Source organism: Microcaecilia unicolor, chromosome 2 (genome assembly GCF_901765095.1).
Source record: "Microcaecilia unicolor chromosome 2, aMicUni1.1, whole genome shotgun sequence".
Classification (NCBI taxonomy): Eukaryota; Metazoa; Chordata; class Amphibia; order Gymnophiona; family Siphonopidae; genus Microcaecilia; species Microcaecilia unicolor.
The window spans coordinates 290,369,009-290,388,471 of record NC_044032.1 but is presented as its reverse complement, the minus strand read 5'-3'; the positions used below and the strand labels follow the sequence as shown (position 1 = coordinate 290,388,471).

Sequence of the window (19,463 nt, the reverse complement as noted above, 5' to 3'; positions counted from 1 at the left end):
CGGCCCGAGGCACTGGAGGCACCAAGCGTGAGTGTCGGGCTGCGAGATATGCCGGCCGTACCGACCACACTTCTTAAATCCACTCGGGACCTTCGAGGACATCGACGGAAAAATCGCGTCGGCGAAGTCAAAGCCGTCGATGGTGGTGGTAAAATTCACACCTCGAAAACAAATCGACCGTGCGGCCACAAGGCCGCAACGCGACGCCCCCGCTAAGAGACGAGGGAAAAACAAAGTTTTTTTTTTTTTTTAAAACCAAAGGAAAAAACAACGAAAAAACGAAAGAGAAGAAAATTAAAGAAAATTCGCGGCGAAAGCGCGATCCGGTTTCCGGGGCTGACAGAGAGAGACGAACGCGGCTCTCTCCAGTGCGGAAAAAGAAAGACTGAGCGGGAATGGTCACGCACGGGCGGGAAGACGGCCGCGCATGCGCGGTGGGCGTGCCCTGCGTGCGGGACCGCCCTCAAAGTTTTGTTCCGGTTGGTGGGGGCTGCCGTGGACGTCAACCCAGTCGTGAGAACAAGCAGCCTGCTTTTCCTCGGAGAAGGCTTCCTACCTTCCAGTTGACTAGATAGGAGCAAGGAGCCAGCATTTCCCAGCGGTGAACAGACGGGTCGGCGAGCGAGCGGAGGTTGTAAAAGCAGCAAGCAGGCACGCTCGTCTCCGTCCGCTTCCCTGCCCTCTCTGAGTCTGTGTCCCGCCTTCCTCTGAGGTCATTTCCTTTCGGGCGGGACGCTGAGAGGGCAGGGAAGCAGACAGAGACGAGCGTGCCTGCTTGTTGGTTTTACTCAGTGGTGCCCCGCCCGCCAGTTCGCTGAAGCGACGTCGGGTAAGTCGCTCGTCGTTTGGGGGGGCACTGCCCCCCCCCCTCGCCCCCAGTCTACGCCCATGTCAGCACCAGACATTAATAATCGTGGCTCTCTTATATGACGTGTGAGTGCCTCATGGGCAACAACCATTTTGTAAGGCACCCCACTCACAGTGCACGCCTAAAGCTCTCCTCTCCTTCATTCCTCTTTCTTCCACTTTCATACATGCAATTCCTGCACGCAGGATACTACACGCAACTCCCGCATGCAGGAAATCACATGCAGCACCCGCGCACAGGTACCACACACAACTCCCGCATGCATGTACACCATATGCTATACACACATTCCACACACATATCTATTTTGTTCCAACACTAAGCACAGACTGAGCAGCCAGGGGGTATATGGCTCCATTCCAAGAGTCACAAATGTCTCTTAAGCGGCCAGACAAGGCCGTCAAATAACTGTAGTATTTCTCCAGTATTATGGCCCATCTAAGACTGGCTCAAGGCAGCCCCATTTAACCAGTTGGATGCGCTTTCTGGGGAGTCATATGAGCGCCATTGTCCATTGTCACAGATTCTCAAAATTGCAGGGTATCTCAGCTGAAACTTATAATTCTTCTCCACCAGTCGTGCACACACTGGAGAAAACAACCTGCGTCGCGCTGAGAGAGCAGCAGATTAATCCTGGAATACCCGGACTTGCGTGCCGTCATAGTGCACCTCTTCCCTGTGCGAGCAATAGTCTTGAAGAAAGAAATCCTTCTGCGCCGAGTTATGAAACTTGGCGATAACAACTCTGGGCCTCCGCTTCCCCGTCTGCTTAGATCCCAATCGGTGTGCCCTTTCCAGATGCACTGATGCAGGCATGTCCGCTGAGGTCAACAAAGGGCCGAGCCATCGTTCCAAGTCTTGACGCAAGGTTTTTTCTGGTACCGATTCTGGGATTCCTACGAACCGTAAATTATCTTGACGTGCCTGATTCTCCAAGTCTTTGAGCTTATTGTCTGAGAACTGACCAACTCTGTTAGCCGCGTGAGCTCCACGCTGCTGACCTGTGCGTTGTCTTCCAAATTTGATAATCTATACTCCAGTTCTCCCGTTCTACGAGCCAAGTCAGAGGTAAGTTGCGAGATGCCCGCAATTTGTTCAGACAATTGTTGGAGGCGCGAGTCCAGTGCCTGTACCACAGACGTGGTAAGCTCAGCTATCACCGTCTCTGTGCATGTTAACTGCGGGGCCTGTACTTGATCCGCCATCTTGTCCTCGGCATGCCGATTATGTTCTGGCCCCTTCTTGGCTGATTTAGACGCCATCGTGGCTGGTAAAGTCAAAAATTTGTCCATATAACTTGCAGAATTCTTACATATCCAAAGTGCATGTAGTTTAAACGTTTAATCCGCCGATGTAACAGGATTGAGGAGGGGACCCATGAGCAGCTCCAGGCACACACGTCCGACGCTCCTCACTGCATCACGTGATTTCCTTTGTTTAATTATATAAGTATTTCAGTATTACTTTTAGGATAAGCAGTATAAAATCTGTTTTACTGTTCTGGGATCTTGCCAGGTACTTGTAACCTTGACTAGCCACTGTTGAAACAGGATACTGGGCTTGATTAACCTTTGGGCTGTCCCAGTATGGCAACACTTATGTTCTTAAGAGTGAAAAGGGAGAGGAAAGAGCAAATGAGAAGACTGAAAAGGTTGCAGAATCAGAGTGAGGGGAATGGAGGAACTTAGGTGAGAGGCAGATTGCAAGCAAAAAGATCAGAGGGTGATGGGAAGAGAAAGAAAGTACACAAGTGCTGCTCCTCCAATAGTCACTTAGAAAGTAAAGAACAGCCTATGCTTTGTAATTCCAGGACTCCCTCATCTGTCTGAGCGCAGCAAATATTTGTCCCTATCTCCCAAAGCAGAAAACAACCTTCAGCTCAGAAAGGTACCCCACGTCTTGATAGCCAAGAAAATTTGCTGAAGAGGGCAGTTTTCTGGGACAAGGGAATTAACAACCATTATGGGAGGTCTCAAGGATCTACAGACTCTGTGATAGCCCAAAAGATCACAGATAAGGGGAGAAAAATTGCACCATTAAAAAAAACTCTCCTCCTTATTTACGTTATGATTTACCCCAGTGCTCTTCCATCTCCAGCCCTTGTAAGTGTTCAACCCTCAACATGTGATTGTATGTTTACAAAGAAAACCCCGCCCATTCTCCCAAACCTTCAAAAATATGAAGTCCTTACTGGTTTTCCACTTTGTTAACTTTCCAGATTTCTAGCAAAAATAGTGTGCACACAAAAATAAAAAGTAAAACAATCAAAACACTGTGTAAAAACTTTATTGATGGTAGATATTCACAAAGTAACCAATGTGTTTCACCATCAGGCTGCATCAAAGGTAGAACAGCAACATGCTGTGCGGGAGCATATATCAACAGCCAGGTGGAATATTACAACTTGGAATATACTGATGGGCTTGTGTTTTTTGTTTTTAATTTGAACTTTATTGAATGTTTCTCAAGGTTACAGTCCAAAAGAAAACAATACCCTGGAAACATAACCCCAATATGCGAAGATACATACTAGAAAACACAGGTGTCCTTTAACTAAGGTGTGCTGAAAAATGGCCTGCGGTAGTGTAGAGGCGAGTTTTCGGTGTGCGCAGAATCATTTTTCAGCGCACCTGCAAAAAATGCCTTTTTAAAATTTTTGCCAAAAATGGATATATGGTAAAATGAAAATTGCCGTGCATCCATTTTGGGTCTGAAACCTTACTGCGGTAACCGGGCGGTAATGACCTATGTGCGTCAAATGCCACTTGGTGCACGTCCGATAATAAAAATGTTTTGGATGCGCGTCAAAAATGAAATTACCTTAACAGCCATGCAGTAACTCCATGTCGATGCACATTGGGCACGTGTAGACGCTTATGCGGCTTAGTAAAATGGCCCCAGTGTCTAAAGTGACCTTTTAAACATTTTCTACAACAGTATAAAACGACCAGATATACAAGTCTCATCACTAGGACATCACCAGTACATAGAGGGAAGGCCAAATAAGGTCAGAAATATATCATGTATCAGAAACAGAATCATACCATGACGCAAAAGATTTCCATTGTTTCTCAAAAGTGGCTAATCGCCCTCGATGGACTGCTGTTAGTTTGCCAAGAAAATATACATGCCACAACTTTGGTTTAATTTGGGCCACAGTGGGTAGCACCTTAGTTGTCCAGGCTCTTGCTATTTCCCTGCATATGATGGCTAAACAGACCATCATAACCTTAAACTGAGAATCAGAAAACTCAGGTGGTTGCCATTGCAATAAAAACATTTGGGTCCTTAGGTATTCTAACCTGTAACATCTCAGTCACTGCCTTGGTGCACCTTGTCCAAAATTGTTTTAATATAGGGCATTCCCATCATATATGAAAGTACCTTTTTGTACACACCCTCTCCAACACAAAGCAAATTGGTAGAAGAAAATAGAAAGAGGTGTTTCGAATACATGTACTATCTATATAATCTTTTGAGTCCTTGTTCTACTAAATTAGCAAAATTGATAACTTAAACGTTTTCTCATGGTCTCATGAATAGTTTATCAATCCTTGTCTGTTAAGGGAGTTTCCCCACTTAGAAAGATAGAGAGGTTTCGTTATAGGGTCTCCTTGCAGTAAATTAAAGTCTAGATATGAGCTTCTTTTGTGACAGCCTGAGCTATGAGGAGTTCCTCAAAAGATGTGAGCTTTTATAGCAGCCAATTTCTAATCGTTATGAAATGTAGCAAGTGCCTTACTTGAAGATGGATGCAGAAATCAGCAGGGGAGGGTGTAAATATGTTGTAACTGTTCAAAAGATCAAGATTCCATCTTCATACAGGTCTCTTATACAGCCAATGCCTTGTTGCTTCCATGGGTTCAATAAAATACTTGCCCAATGAAGTGTGTACATCAGGAGTGAACAAAATAGGGTTACTTCAAAGTCATTTTCCTCCCATCATCTTCACCATAACCTTATTAAACATTGATTGTAGCAAGTATGGAGATGCTCTATCTACACTTATACAGGTGTGTATTGAGCTGGACATGGGGGAAGCCACTGCTTGCCCCAGGTTTGGTAATGCAGACCAGTGTTTCCCAAGACGCTCCTGGAGTACCCCCTTGCCAGCCAGGTTTTCAGGATATCCACAATGAATATGCATGAAAGAGATTTGCATACAGTGGAGGCAGTATATGCAAATCAATCTCATGCAAATTCACTGTGGATATCCTGAAAACCTGAATGGCAAGGGGGTACTCCAGGACCAACTTGGAAAACACTGGCATAGAATATTTTTACAATTGGGTTTCTGTCAGGTACTTGTGACCTGGATTGGCCACTGTTGGAAGCAGGATACTGGGCTAGATGGAGCATGAATCTGACTCAGTACGGCTATTCTCATGTTAAGTGTACAGGTGCTCAAATAAGGTTAGCCTACTGGTTAGGAGGCAGCATACTCCTCTCGATGTGCACCCAAGCTTTGAGTAGGTTCATACCAATCTTCTAAAACTTTCAGTTGGGATGCTGAGTAAAAACTATGAAAATCTGTGCCTCTGATAGTCTTGTCTTTATCATTTAAAGAGACATAGAGGTGCATTTTCAAAGCACTTAGACTTACAAAGTTCCATAGTATCCTATGGAACTTTGTAAGTCTAAGAGCTTTGAAAATGAGCCCCGTAATGAAGTTATCAAATTCACTACTCTACCCTGGTGCAGCCTGATGGCAAAACATGTTGGGTACTCTGTGACTGGCTACTATCAAAGTTTTTACACAGCGCTCCGATTGTTTTACTTATTTTAATGCACGCTTTTATTTCTTGTGGCATACCTGTCTGTTTTTCCTTTGCAGCTTTCTAAGCTTCTTGTTGAAGGAGAGAAGGATTCACTGAAGAAAAGGCAGGATCTTTAGCACACTGAAGAATAAATAATTATATATCATTATATTAAAGGACAAAACCACTGCTGCCTTTGTTGCTCACTTTACCTATTCAATGCATAGCCTGTGTGTTAGGGAAAAACTGCCTGTTTCCCATATTATTTCCCATACATGGGTAACATTGTACAACTTTGTTCACTACTAATCCACCCCAGTTCAAAATTCCAAACATTAATTTCTTCCTAGTTTTTTTTTTCCTCACAGAAACTCTTCAACTTCAGTTGTAGTAGGGTACAGTTGTTCTTATTAACTATAAATTAATTTTTCTATAATCTTCTGGACAAGTATTGCATTTTAAAATAAAGAATAGCTCAAAAGAATGAGAACACCACTTTTCTTGGTTGAATGTTTTATTTGCAAGCCTTGCAGTGAAAAAAACAAATGTACAGATAATTGTTCTCAAGTCCTTTACAAGATTACTGTAAAAATATTGCTTTGTTGTGGTGGACTGTTGTGAACATCTTTTCTAGAAAAACCACTAAGATTATTAACCCATGTGCCTTCTCTGCCTAGGCTTTCACAAATAATCCCCTTCCCTACAATACTTACAGATTTACCTTTGCCTTCATACACTAATGTGTATAATATTTTATATTATTCCTCTCCAGAGAATATTACAAATCTCTATACTTAAGCACTATAATGATTATAATCTAATCACAGGGAAAAATGGCGGGATACTGGCTATGAAGGACCTACACAGCACGGCAGAGTTAAGTTCCAGGGAACATAAAAAAAGTGCTAGCTTCTGGGGAGGGATGGGTGTGGGAAGATGTATGGTGGATAGGCTAGAATTAACTTGGGAGGAACTGTATGAATGAGGAAGGAGTACTAGTTATGAGACAGCTATAGGACATGGATGTGCTGGGTGGGTAGGAACTTTAGAACATGCCACAGAGGCACCAAGGGGTACAGAAAGCTTCAGAGTACAGTACAAAAGTGCTGGCTCCTAAGCAGATGGGTGTGGGAGGCTCCTAAGAAAGGGGTACTGGTTGTGGAGGAACTGTAAATAATGGCAGAGAAGTGTTGACACAGGAGGAGGGGCCGTCAGGAATTAAAAAGGAGTGTTAGTTGGAGAGGAGCTGTAAGGAGCAAATGAGCACCAGCTGTAGGTGGATAGTGAAAAATCACCAACTATAGCGGGATGGCTCTGGGAAACAGTAAAAGGAGCAAAACTATTACGAAAGCATAAGAGATGTACAAAATGAGAGGAATACTGTAGCACAGGCAAATTTAGGGAGTAGAGACATGGTGCTGGGTCCTGGCGAGATGGAGGTGGGCAGTTCTAAGGAACGATGGGAGAAGCACTGGCTAAGTAGGGGATGGCGAGGAACTGTAGAAAACAGTAGAAAATACTAGCTCCTGGGGGATGGAAATTGTGAAGGTGCTAAAATATTTTGGAATTCATTCAAGAGAATTCCCATATTTTTAGTTCAGTTATACTGATTGCCCTTTCCTCCATTTTTTCTCCCCCCACAACCAGTACTGCTCCATCACTCTCTATGGCTCCACTCCCCACCAGCAGATGAGGGCATACCTTTGTGCAGAGCTGGTCAACTGCAACTTCCACAGCTTGAAACACATTCCTATCTTAAAGAGACGATGCCAAGATCAAGCAGCCCTAGCCTCAGCACAGATTAGGATTTGTAAAAATCACTACAGAAGATGTTATTGTACTGCATTGGGTCTTTAGGAGAGCAGAAATACACCCATGGCAGGGCTGCTTTAATTTCAATCTCTACAAACTCACCCTACTCTGTAACCCCCCCCCCCCCCCACCACAAACATTGACAAGATCCTGGATGCTTGAAACATTGACTACTGGCAGCAGAGGAAAGAGAACTTTCAAAAACATAAATAAATCGGAAAAACTAGAGCAGTAGCATCACTTCATTTCTCTAGGGAGGTTAAAAAATATATAAATTACATCAGTCCAGGCAAAACAGGAAATCACCAAAATGCAAGTTCCAAATCTGAGCTACGTTATAAAATTACCCTCCCACGCTAAGTGCACGTGGGGAGACGTCTAAAAATAGATCTGAACATTTACAGGAAGATTTTTTGTTTTAAGGTTCTCCACTTTTGTAAAAAAATTACTAAAAAATAAATAAGGTCTCACCCTTCCACCCAGATTTTCTCATTTTCTTCTAAAGAATTTTTGTCCATTCATTTCACCCCCAATGTTATAGACATCACAGAAGTCAGAATAAAGCAAAGAATAAATCCTTACCCCCAGGAAAGGGTTAAGATCGCCAATTATTTCCTCTTTCCTGAGATATATACTGCTGGGCTCAGACCCTACACAAGTCATTGGGAATGAAAGGTGGCCCCTATACCTCTATCAGGAAAGAGCTCACAAGGCTCTGGCACAGCTAATACCAATACTATGTGAGGAAGGAAAATGCTAAAGCTATTCTCCATCTGTACAGTTCTGTATAGTCTCTATCTACATATTCACACAATGTCCATATGGTCACACCTCCTGCAAACACTCTTCTTCCCTGCCTAAGTGCTGGTGCAAGGGCAAAATGAAAGCCCATAAACAATATAAAACACAAACTGATGGTAAGGGGGAAGGGTTAGTATGTTTAGTCCAGTCTAGGTTTTGAGGAGGTAGGGGAGTAGGCCAAAAGGTTACAAGCTTACAGAGCACCCCATGTCTTGATGTTAAGACAAGTATTTAACCACTTCCCTGAAACTACATGTTGCATAGAATTTCTCCTTTCTTTCATGACAATGCTCTTAAGCAGGTCCTAGCAAGGCTTTTATCCATTGCAACCATGCATGTTGAGAAGGGTAGGGCTGTATCCCATACATAAGGACACATTAAACCCATTTCACAAACAAAATTTGGGTGCTATGATGTCATTATTCCTCCTCCCTGAGTGCAATGCTGTTCGTTTCCACTTTTCAAGGATTTAGAAAGTACTCACAAACCCTTCTAGGTAGTGCAGGAGAGATCTGTGTCTTGCATCAAATTATTCCCACAGGTCAGAGTCAACTGTACCGGTGTGCTGTTGGATCTGGGGGCAATCTCACAAGCTGCTTCCACTGAAGTAAAGGGTTTCAATGCAACTGCAAACAGCCACCTGCAGTTTGATTCATTCACAGGAGTAGGGAAAGAATGCACTCAGTCACCCCCCCCCCCCCTTCAAAAAGCCAAGTGTGTGCATGTGTTATCTGAACATACGGTACACTAGTGCACATATCCACCATGATGGGACTGTCTCGTTCATAGTCAGAAGAGAAGTGATAATCTCATCCCTGCTGTAAACAAAACACTATTTAGTCTGGAGCTGGGGAAGAGGTCTTTGCAGCAAAAAACAATGGTCTTGCAGTGGCAAGAGTCAGATTTTGCAGCAGTAAGTGGTAGTCTCAAAGCATCAACTTGCCATTCCTATGGATCTTCAGGATCCTTCCCAGACGTTGCTTTGCTGTAGCCAGACCCTTCCTTGGGCGTTTCCCTGTATGATATAGAAAAAGCAGAGAGAAGTGAGTGCAGGGCAGGTGATGTAGACAGCTCCTCAAAATAGCACTACATAGTCAAAAGGTTAATATAAAACCCTCCCATGGTTCCCACACAAATTGAGTTAAGACTCCCTTTGGTGAAGGAATGGGAATTTTGGCTCATCATGATTAATTTTTGTTCTTTTAGTTCATCATCTCTGGACACGCTGATATTTTTCATTCCACTGTATGTGGAGAGCAATGAAATGTAGGCGAATTTTCAGCAGTAACCTGCACAACTGGATTCTCTGTGTTCCCCTCAAATGAGATTCATCCCATCACATAATAAAAGCTAGTCAGAGGACAATAATGACCAATGAATAGGGTAGCAAGGAATATCTATCTATATATCAAGGGGCAGCGAACCGCTTTTGTTTGGAGGAGCCCAAGCTCTGCCCCCAACCAGTGGGACGCTTTGTGAAGCAGTGCCGAATGCATTTTCACTCACTGAGTTCTGTGCATGTTGCTGACAAGGAATTATTGAATATAGCACCAGTTTTTCCTCTTCATTTCTTAACGTCTGACAATTTTCAACAAGAATTATCCATCCCTGAGGCAGGCACATGGTGTGCCGAAACATAGCTGTGTCAGGTGACTCTTGTTTTCAGCTGCTAAGTAAAATAAAGAATTACCTCGTTCTGATCTTCATTGCCTGGCTCCACTTTTTTCGTGCACTTTTGTCCCAATCCTTCCATACCATCCTAGTCCCCTCCTATGCATCTGACATATCTCTCCTTCTGTCCCTTCTCAATCCCCATCCATGGTGTCAAGCATTTCTCTCATTCCCTACTCCCTTCCCCCACCTTATCCAGCATCTCTCTCCTTCCCTTCCTCTCAACTCCTCATGGTCTACAGCATCTCTCCCCCTCTTCCATGGTATGCAGCACCTCTCCTCTTCAGCATATCTCCTTCCTTTCTCCCACCCTTTGCCTGTAGTCTCCAGCAGCTTTCTTCCCTCCCTCTCAACCCCTCCATGATCTACAGCATCCCTACCCTCCATGGTCTCTAGCATCTCTCTACTTCCCTCCCCCTCCTCTCTAGCACCTCTTCTTCCCTCCCCCTTCAGCATCTCTCTCCTTCCCTTCTACTCCCTGTCTGTGGTGTCCAGCATCTATTTCCTTTCCTCCCTCTCAACACCCCATAGTTTCCAGCATCTCTACACTCTCATCCTCTCTTCAACATCTCTCTCCTTTCCTCCCCCCTCACAAATAATTACTCATAATAAGGTATAAGTTCAAGCCCAGGCCCTACCGAAACAGGCCTTTTATACTAGTAAGGTATAAGTTCAAGCCCAGGCGGCTGCCCTACAAATCAGTAGCGTAGCCAGGCTGAGGGCACAGGGGAAGCATACAGCACACTGCCAATGGTACCGGCGCGTATTTTAAACGCAATAGATTGTGTGAAAAATAGGTGCCATTGCTGTTGGAAGTCCGTTTGGGAGAGCGGCTGCTCTCCTGGTGACCCACCTAGCTATGCCTCTGCTACAAATGTCTGCAGTTGAAGCTGATCTAAGATTAGCAAAAAAAAGCTGCTTTTGCTCTTACTGATGTGTTCTAATGCACCCTGCTAGAGAACCGCAAAAGGAGATACAGTCTGAAATCCAATTGGACAGAGTCCATTTGGAAGCTGGCTTCACAGGATGATTGGAATTATGTTAGAAAAAGTTGTTTAGCCTTGCACAAGTCCTTTGTAGCTTGGAAATAATAAAGCAAAGTATGTCTATGATCCAAAGAATGGAGGAATACTTCTGCTTAAGCACGGTGAAGTTGAGGGAGGAAAGTTGATAGAATTATGGATTAAGGTGCAATTCTCAAACCACTTTGGGAAAACATTTTGAAAGAGTATGCAAAAAACACTCTTTTGTGGAAAACTTGAGTACAGGGTGAGTAGTAGACTAATACCTGTAATTCACCAAGTCTCCCTGCTATGGCTACTGCAGTTAAGAAGACTGATTTCCAGGTGAGATATCTGAGTGAAACTGAAGCTAGAGGTTCAAATGGAGTTTTCGTAAGTTTGGATAAACATTGAGACCCCAGGCTGGTAGCAGGAGCTTTAAGAGGTGGTCTAATGTTCATTAAACTTCTCACAAAATGTGAAACAAGGGGGTGGGTGGAGATTGGCTAAGATGGCCACCAGATGGAGATGAACTTTGAGTCAGAAAGACAGATGAAAGAACTTCTGTGGGCTGGCCTGTTATGGCATTTTGTCTGCAGGTTTGTAGCCAGTGAACAAGACAATGTCACTTGAGTTGATAGCATCTCAAAACCCATCAACATAAAAATCCTAATAAAACTTTTAACAGATTCTTTTATGGAAAGAAAGTCAATCATTGTCCATTATATTTCCAAATGGTAAGGGACAAAGCCTTGGGGTTTGGTTGGAGGAGAAGTCCTTGATGTTGTGTTAGGCGCAGTGGGTGATGTCCTAGGGGTATGTGCTGGTCTGCAGACAGGGTCAATAACTACAGAAACCAAGCTTGTCTTGTCCAACTCAAGCAATGAGTATAATTTGAGCTCTGTCTGATCAAAACTTCTTTATAAACTCTGGACATTAAGGGGGGAAGGGAGGAAAAGCATGTACAGCTCTACTCTAAGAAACTTCAAAGGCACCGGGTGCAAACCTGTGCAGGCTTGGTTGAAGGCAGCAGAACAGAGCACACTGCACATTTTCCTGGGAAGCAAACATCATTGAAGTTCCCCACATTGATTAAAGATGGCTGAGTATTAGCAGGTCCAATTTCCATTCGTGTGGGTCTAGCCTCTGACTCAAAGAGTTTAATTGATTCTGTTGGTCTAGACTGCTTAAAGAGCGAGATGTAGAGTAGATATGAGTTGTCAAACTTTGAGAGCTTCCTTGTAGAGACAAAAGGAACTGGATCTGCCCTGTATGTTTATTTAACATACAAACAATTATATTTCATTACCAGGAGGGCGAGACCTTGATTGTAGAGGGGGGGGGGGGGGGGGGGGGGGGGGGGGGAGAGAAGGAGAAGAGAAAGGCTTGAAATGAGTTGTGGATAGCTCCAAGTTTGAGAATACTGATGTGTAGTTTTTGCTTGTGTGGTCTCCAGAGTATGCCAGTGAAGCAGATGGGCACCCCATCAGGTATCTGTGGTAACAGTTATGTCTGGCAAAGGTAATTGGAAATAGACAGCCTCTGGTAAGATATGACTGATGAAGTAACCACTTCAAGGGAGTTGACAAGCTGCCGGAATTATTTTGTTGAGGGATTGGTAGCGCTGATTCCAATGGAATTAGAGATGCTACTGTAGTAGAGGAATGTGTAATCTGGCTAGAAGGACTCTGTGGACTGGCACGACTACATGGCCTAACAACTGGAGAAAAGCATGAACTGATAACTAGTGAATCTGAGCAGCTTTGTTGACCACAAGTTGAAGTGTACAGATTATGGAGGTGTCTCAGGTGTGGCACCTTAAGGCCTATGTCCACATACAGGCCTGAATCTGAATCATCTGTGTGAACAAGAGTATGATGGCTGCTTGGATATTTCCTGTTTCTGTATCAGCCCATGGACAGTGCTTGCTGACCAAGGACCTGTTAGGACAGAGAACATCTGCACTTCAATTTCAGGGGGTGAAGCTGGTTACCAGACATATTTATAACTCTCAAGTATGTGATAACACCAGTGTGCCCCTTTTGGAGGCATCAACAAGCTCAGGAAGTGTGTCTGGATCAACACTGGACTTTTGTCTTAGGCGGCCTGAATTTCATCTACAGGACAGCAGGGATGTGCATCTTGATTGGGCAAATACAGTCACATGAGGACACAGTGTTGATGGAGGTCTGCTCAAAACTTTTGGAGGACAAAGAAAGGGAAATTATGCTTGGCACTGATCAGAGTGGACACTCAGTGGGTAACTCTGGAAAGACACTGTCTCATAGTGTCTATGTCCTGGGCATTCCTGTATAACCTTGTTATAGGAGAGTAAGTTAAGACTCATGGCTGCGTATCTGTGCTAAGGACTAATTGCCTAGGCTATCTGAAGATATACTGTCACCTACATCCTGATAAACTCGTTTTCAGCTGGAAACAGGATCCTGCGTCTACAGGAGATCAGCCACAAAGCAAGTGTCTCAGGGTGAGAAGCCGGGGTTTATTTCTGCACTGTGGGGAAGTCAGATTATCATTTCTTTTGCCAAAAGCTAGTTTAGATTCATGGGCATGGTTATATAGCATCTGGCTTGCACTCTCAGATATAATTCTCAGCACTGACAGAGATATATGTATTTACAGATTTCTATTTGGTGTAATCCTCAGTGAGACATATGCCTTGGCTGCTTTTGTGTCCAAGCAGGCAACTATGACCTGAAACACTTGCTTGGGTATGAGGATGGACTTATCTTTCTTGATCAGAAACCCTATAGTGTGCAGCATGTTGATAGTGAGTTAACTAGTATGTTGAACAGCAAGTTTTAAAGGTGAAGAGATGAACCAATTGTGGAGATGCAGGTAAACAAAGTGTCCCTCTCTGTGAAGAGTGGCAGCCAACTACCACGAGACACCTGATGAGAGCGCTGAGGAAAGACTAAACAGAAGGACCTTGTACTGGAAGTGATGGTTTAGAAAAGTAAATCTAATGCCAGCAAGGTAATCGTTGTGATTCAGTAACGGAAGGATTGTGGCTAAGGAGTTCACTTTGAATTTCTCCTTTTTGATGAAATGATTGTAATCGCAGAGATCAAGCCAAAGTAATCCTGGCTTTTTTTTTTTTGAGGGGGGTGGGTAGGAATTAGAATAACCCTAAATAGAAACCTCAACTTTGCTGTTGAATGGGTACTTCCTCTATTGCACTGGTTCAAATGAGTAATTTGATTTCTTTGTTATTAAGTCGACATGAAGGGATGGCAGATTTGATTCCTTTGTATGGCCAAGTTGTGGTGGTATCTTTTTTTTTTTTTTGTTACATTTGTACCCCACGCTTTCCCACTCATGGCAGGCCCAATGCGGCTTACATGGGGCAATGGAGGGTTAAGTGACTTGCCCAGAGTCACAAAGAGCTGCCTGTGCCTGAAGTGGAAATCAAACTCAGTTCCTCAGGACCAAAGTCCACCACCCTAACCACTAGGCCACTCCTCCTTCTTGGGAAAACAAAGTTTGTACCTTTGAAGTATGACGCTAAGAATTCTTTGAAAGCAAAAGGGCAGACGGTCTGCAAACTCCAAGACGGAAAATCAACAAAGCAGAGCCTGTGTCGGGCTGTACTGTATATAATTTTTTAATATCTATTAATAAATGACATTTTTTCATAACGATCTGCTTTGATGATTTTCCGCTAAGAATTCTTTGGTCTGAGGTTTGGGCTTGCCTTGGGGGAGGGAGGGGAAGAAAAGAAGCCTTCCACGCATAGGAACTGAATCAAAAAGTAGGTGGTGGTGCTGCTGGGAAAGTGCTTACAATTTACATTCTTTTGGACACTGGAGTAGGATCCCCCTCCCCCCCCCCGGGATAGGCCACAAAAGACAGCAGTCCAAGAGCTACTCAAACATCAAGCCTTAGAAAATAAGGGTCACTAGTTTCTCTCTCAAACAACCTCCTCACCGAGGCATTATGGACTAGATTCTACATATCATGCCTAAAAAAAAAAATCAGCAGCAAAATGAAATTCGCCTAAGCGTATTCTAGGCATACTTTAATTTCCACGCGGTATACAGAATATGCTAAGTGCTGCTCCGCTTGGCTAAATTTACTCGCAGTTATGCAAAGTAAAACTTGGTGTAAATCCTGACACCTAAATTATGCGTGGAGCAGGTGTAATTCTATAACAGATTTTAAAAAAATACCCATGACCCGCCCATTCCACAATCATGGCCATGCCCACTTTTTAACTATTCAACTTAGTTAACGCAAACCACGTTACAGAATACGCTTAGACAGTTCTGCATGTAAATTCTAAGTAATGCCAATTACTGCTAATTGGTTAACATTTATTTATTTGTTACATTTGTACCCCACATTTTCCCACCTATTTGCAGGCTCAATGTGGCTTACATAGCGCCGTGGGGCGAAAGCCTCCTCCGGTCAATAAACAAATATATAGAGCAATGTATTACAAATGAAATAGATATGTACAGACACATTAGGAAACATAGAGAGGGAAGTTATGTAAAGTTCACTAAGTTCAAAACAAGCCTGGGTTTACTTGAATCGCTGGATAAGTCTTTAGTGATTTCTGGAAGTTGAGGTGGTCATACGTAATTTTCACGGCCTTTGGGAGTGCATTCCAGAGTTGTGTACTTATATATGAGAAGCTGGATCCATGAACTGATTTATATTTGAGTCCTTTGCAACTAGGGTGGTGGAGATTTAAATTAGAGCGTGATGATCTGATTGAGTTTCTGGTTGGTAGGTCTATGAGGCCAGACATATATCCTGGGGCATCACCGTATATAATTTTTTGGACCATATATAATTTATGGACATCCAATTATCAATGCTGATTAGCTTGTTAACCAATTAGCTTATGCACATTGTTATGGAATATGCTTTGATTTCCACACGGAAATCTTGGTGTGATATATAGAATCCCAGACTATGCTTCTTAGAAGGCAATCTCCCTCTATCTGCTGACCCAGCTAATTTCTCCTCCTCTTGCTCTAGTCAGTGGAATGCTCTAGCACTTAACTGACAGGTCAACCTGTGTTTCCCTCCATGCAGGGACACAGATTTGAGCTAGGCTCAAAACAGCACCTGAAGGTATATTTATTATTATTATTCTCAGATTGCAGAAACTTTTCATGCATAATATGGCCTTAAAAGCACTCTGGGAACCTTTGGCAGTGTACAGGGGCAGAGCGAGTTCTGCAGGATGATCCCACCACAGCTCACCTACATGGGAGTGAGTGGAGAGGAGCCAGAAGATCTGACATGCATGTGATATCAACTGCTCATAGGCGCCCGGTATAAGAGGCTTGGAGAGGCTAAGCCTCCCCCCTACTGCAGCAGAATGGATCAGCTGTGGAGTCCAGCTGCTCTGAGGGGATTAAATTGTTGATTTACCTCCATCCTCACAGCAGGAGCTGCAGTGAAAGCCCTCTAGCAGTTGTAGAAATTGGTTTATGGTTTGTTTACCTTACTGCTGGGAAAGCAGGGGGGGGTTGGCTGGAGGTGTCCTGGGTTGCCAGGGAGATATTTAACAAGGATGACTTCCTGACCTGCACTGAGGACAGATAGCAGCAGAATGGATACTGGGCCAGCATGATCAGAAAAAGTAACCAGACAACAAAGGTAGAAAAGATCATTTTATTTTCATTATAGTGTTTGGGAATATGTCCACTTTGAGAATCAGGTGCTCAACATTAAAAGTTTATATTTATTACTTATTTATGGCATTTTATTCCACATTAAACATGAATTAGGGTGTTTTGTGGCTCTACATGAGAATTGTGATGATATGATCCCTTGTTTCATATTGTTGACGGTCTGTATTTTCCGTATGGGTGGTATATTGGTGTATTAGGTCTGCCCAGTGTAATATTTATGGTACAGTAAGGTTCTGAGTGTGTTTTTGGACAAAGTTGTGCATAGTGTTTTGCAGTTGAGCGATTGTGGTTAGAATATGCTTTGAGCAACCACTTTATTCTTTGACATATGATACATATCTAATATCTAAATTTAATAAAAAGTATTAATTGTGACTTTTATTTTTTCTGCGTGTTATCAGACAATGATGGATTTAAGCTCCACCCCTGGCCCCACCCCTGGCCCCACCCCCTTTAGCCTCCCCAAACAGTTGGGCCACCAACCACCTATGCACCTGCTGACACATTAACTCAATAGAGAAAGGAGCCTGCAAGTAGATATGTAGCCTTCATGAATTTCCCTATTTCGCTAGCAAGGGGAAAGAGGGACATAAAGGTTCTGGCATATTTACTTATGTACTTTTGGTGCAAAGCAGAATGAAAGGCTGCTGATCCCATCAATACAGCAGTGCTGGCCAGGTGTTACTCTATTGGCCACAGCTCAATCTGGGGAACTCCTCCAGCTTTGCTTTTGGTTGAGGTGCTAATGCTCCACAGATCACCCCCATCCACCTGCTGCCTGTCTGCCTGCTCCCAAGCCAGGCCAAATGCACTGGCTAATATGCTCAACTTCCAGGACTTATTTGTAGTATTTTATTTATTTATTTAGATTTTGCGCACACCTTTTTCAGTAGTAGCTCTAGGTGAGTTACATTCAGGTACACTGGATATTTCTCTGTCCCAGGAGGGCTTACAATCTAAGTTTGTACCTGAGGCAATGGAGGGTTAAGTGACTTGCCCAAGATCACAAGGAGCAGCAGTGGGATTTGAATCGGCCACCTCTGGATTGCAAGACCGATGCTCTAACCACTAGGCCCCTCCTCCACTCCATTATGTTACCTCCCTTTATTTCCCGACATACAGGAAGAAAATGGAGGGGGAGAGGATTCCACTTGGCTGCCTGTTCCCAGGCCACATTTTAATTTTATTTACTTTGAGTGGGAAAGCGCGGGGCACAAATGTAATAATAAATAAATAAATAGTATCTAAGCAGTTTACAATGGCAAGGAAAGGTGCCCCTCGACCAGTACCACCTCCTCTACAACGGAACGGACCACCGGCTGATGAGCTCTTCCCTCCTGACAAGCTTCTCGGCCACTCTTAGCTTGAGACTGCCTTCTGCACTGCCCTACCTCCGCCTTCACTGTTTTGTCTGCTGGAGTACCTGGAGAACGGTTCCTAGCCATGATGGGAAATCTTCCTCGTTAACTTCTGTGACTCGGTGAGTCAAGATCTGATTTTGACCTGTTTCTCTTTCCTTTCTTTTCTCTTTCTGTTCTTTTCCCTACCTGTTGCTCATTTGCTTAAACTTTGTATTTATTCTCCCTTCCCTTTTGCCTTCAACTGTCATTGTAATTCTTTTCTTTAGTTCATTGTAAGCCGCTTTGGGGCTGCGTTCCGTGGCAAAAAGCGGGGTATAAATAATCTAAAATAAATAAATAAATACAAACAAACAAACGAAGGCCTAGTTTACATCAGATAATGAAATATAGAGGCAACATAATCTACTCCAACACATACTAGGGAGGAGAGCAGTATAAAGTAAGTGTGCAGTGCAATCAAGGGGGGGTTCTGCAATGTAAGCCCCCAAGGAGATTGTTGGAAATTAGGCTGTAGATGGGAAGGCCTGAACAATAAAAAAAAAAAAAAAAGAAAAAAGTTTTCCCTGAGCCTTGAACTTAGAAGTCAGTGTTATCTCAACTCTTGGATTTTGTTGAGAAGGGCAATTTAATTGACACCAACTCAGCTTTGGATCAAAACTCTTCCAACATCTGTACATGACAAAATTCGCCTAGGCTTCGACAGGGAGGAAAAATTCTGCTATCTTTAGATGTGGTGGCTGCCTCTGATATTCTGAATCATACTATTTTGGTTAATTGTATAAAATCATTTGGCATTTCAGGAAAGGTTTTATTATGGTTCGAATCCTTTTTAACTGGATGCCATTTTCAGTTTGCTCAGGGGAATCATAAATCAAATTGGAGGACAATGAATTCACGAGTGCCACAAGGTTCTTCCCTATTTGCTTTACTTTTTAATTTATTCATATTTCCAGTATGTAAACTATTGGCAAGTTTGGGTGTTAGTTACAGGTTATACACAGATGACCTTCAATTTTTTACCCAGTATCTGATAAGATAGAAGCTGGATTCCAACTGATGGAGCTTTATATAAACCAGTTTGTGCTTGGATGATGGTAAACTAACTGTCTTTAAATGTTGACAAAACCCAGATTTGGCTCGTTTTGAAATTACATAGTTATCTTTAAATTTTTATTTTTGAGACAGATTGCTGGGCCAAACTGCTTCCTACACGGATCTAGACACACGCCCCCAATCATGGAGACTTGCATCCGTAGTGACCAGTACACAGGATGCAGACTAACTGTACATCTTTGCAGAGATGCACTGCACATAGTCACTGTTGTAGGCTCTTTTGGACTGAATGTGTAAATGGCAGCTTCTTGGAAAATTCCTGCAGCTTTGGGGCCATTGCTAGGAGAAGAGACCTCTGTAGAAGTTCTTGAGAGCCTGAGTTGGGTGGTCAATATAGCCAAAAGTAATCTGATCCTGTTTAGTCTCAACTATATAGGGATGATTTTCAAGACAGGTCAGGGATGCGTGTATCT

At 43.3% G+C, this 19,463-nt stretch overlaps 1 protein-coding gene across 1 annotated transcript in view; it reads right to left on the bottom strand.

The window, feature by feature from the left end:
* Window positions 1–6,130: 6,130 nt before the first annotated feature.
* PHF8 (PHD finger protein 8) overlaps window positions 6,131–19,463 on the bottom strand; it is a 289,339-nt gene continuing 276,006 nt past the window's right edge. Inside the window, exon 22 of the mRNA XM_030194272.1 lies at window positions 6,131–9,253. Within this exon, the coding sequence (XP_030050132.1) occupies window positions 9,165–9,253 (89 nt within the window). The 3' untranslated portion in view covers window positions 6,131–9,164. The remainder of the gene's footprint in view (window positions 9,254–19,463) is intronic.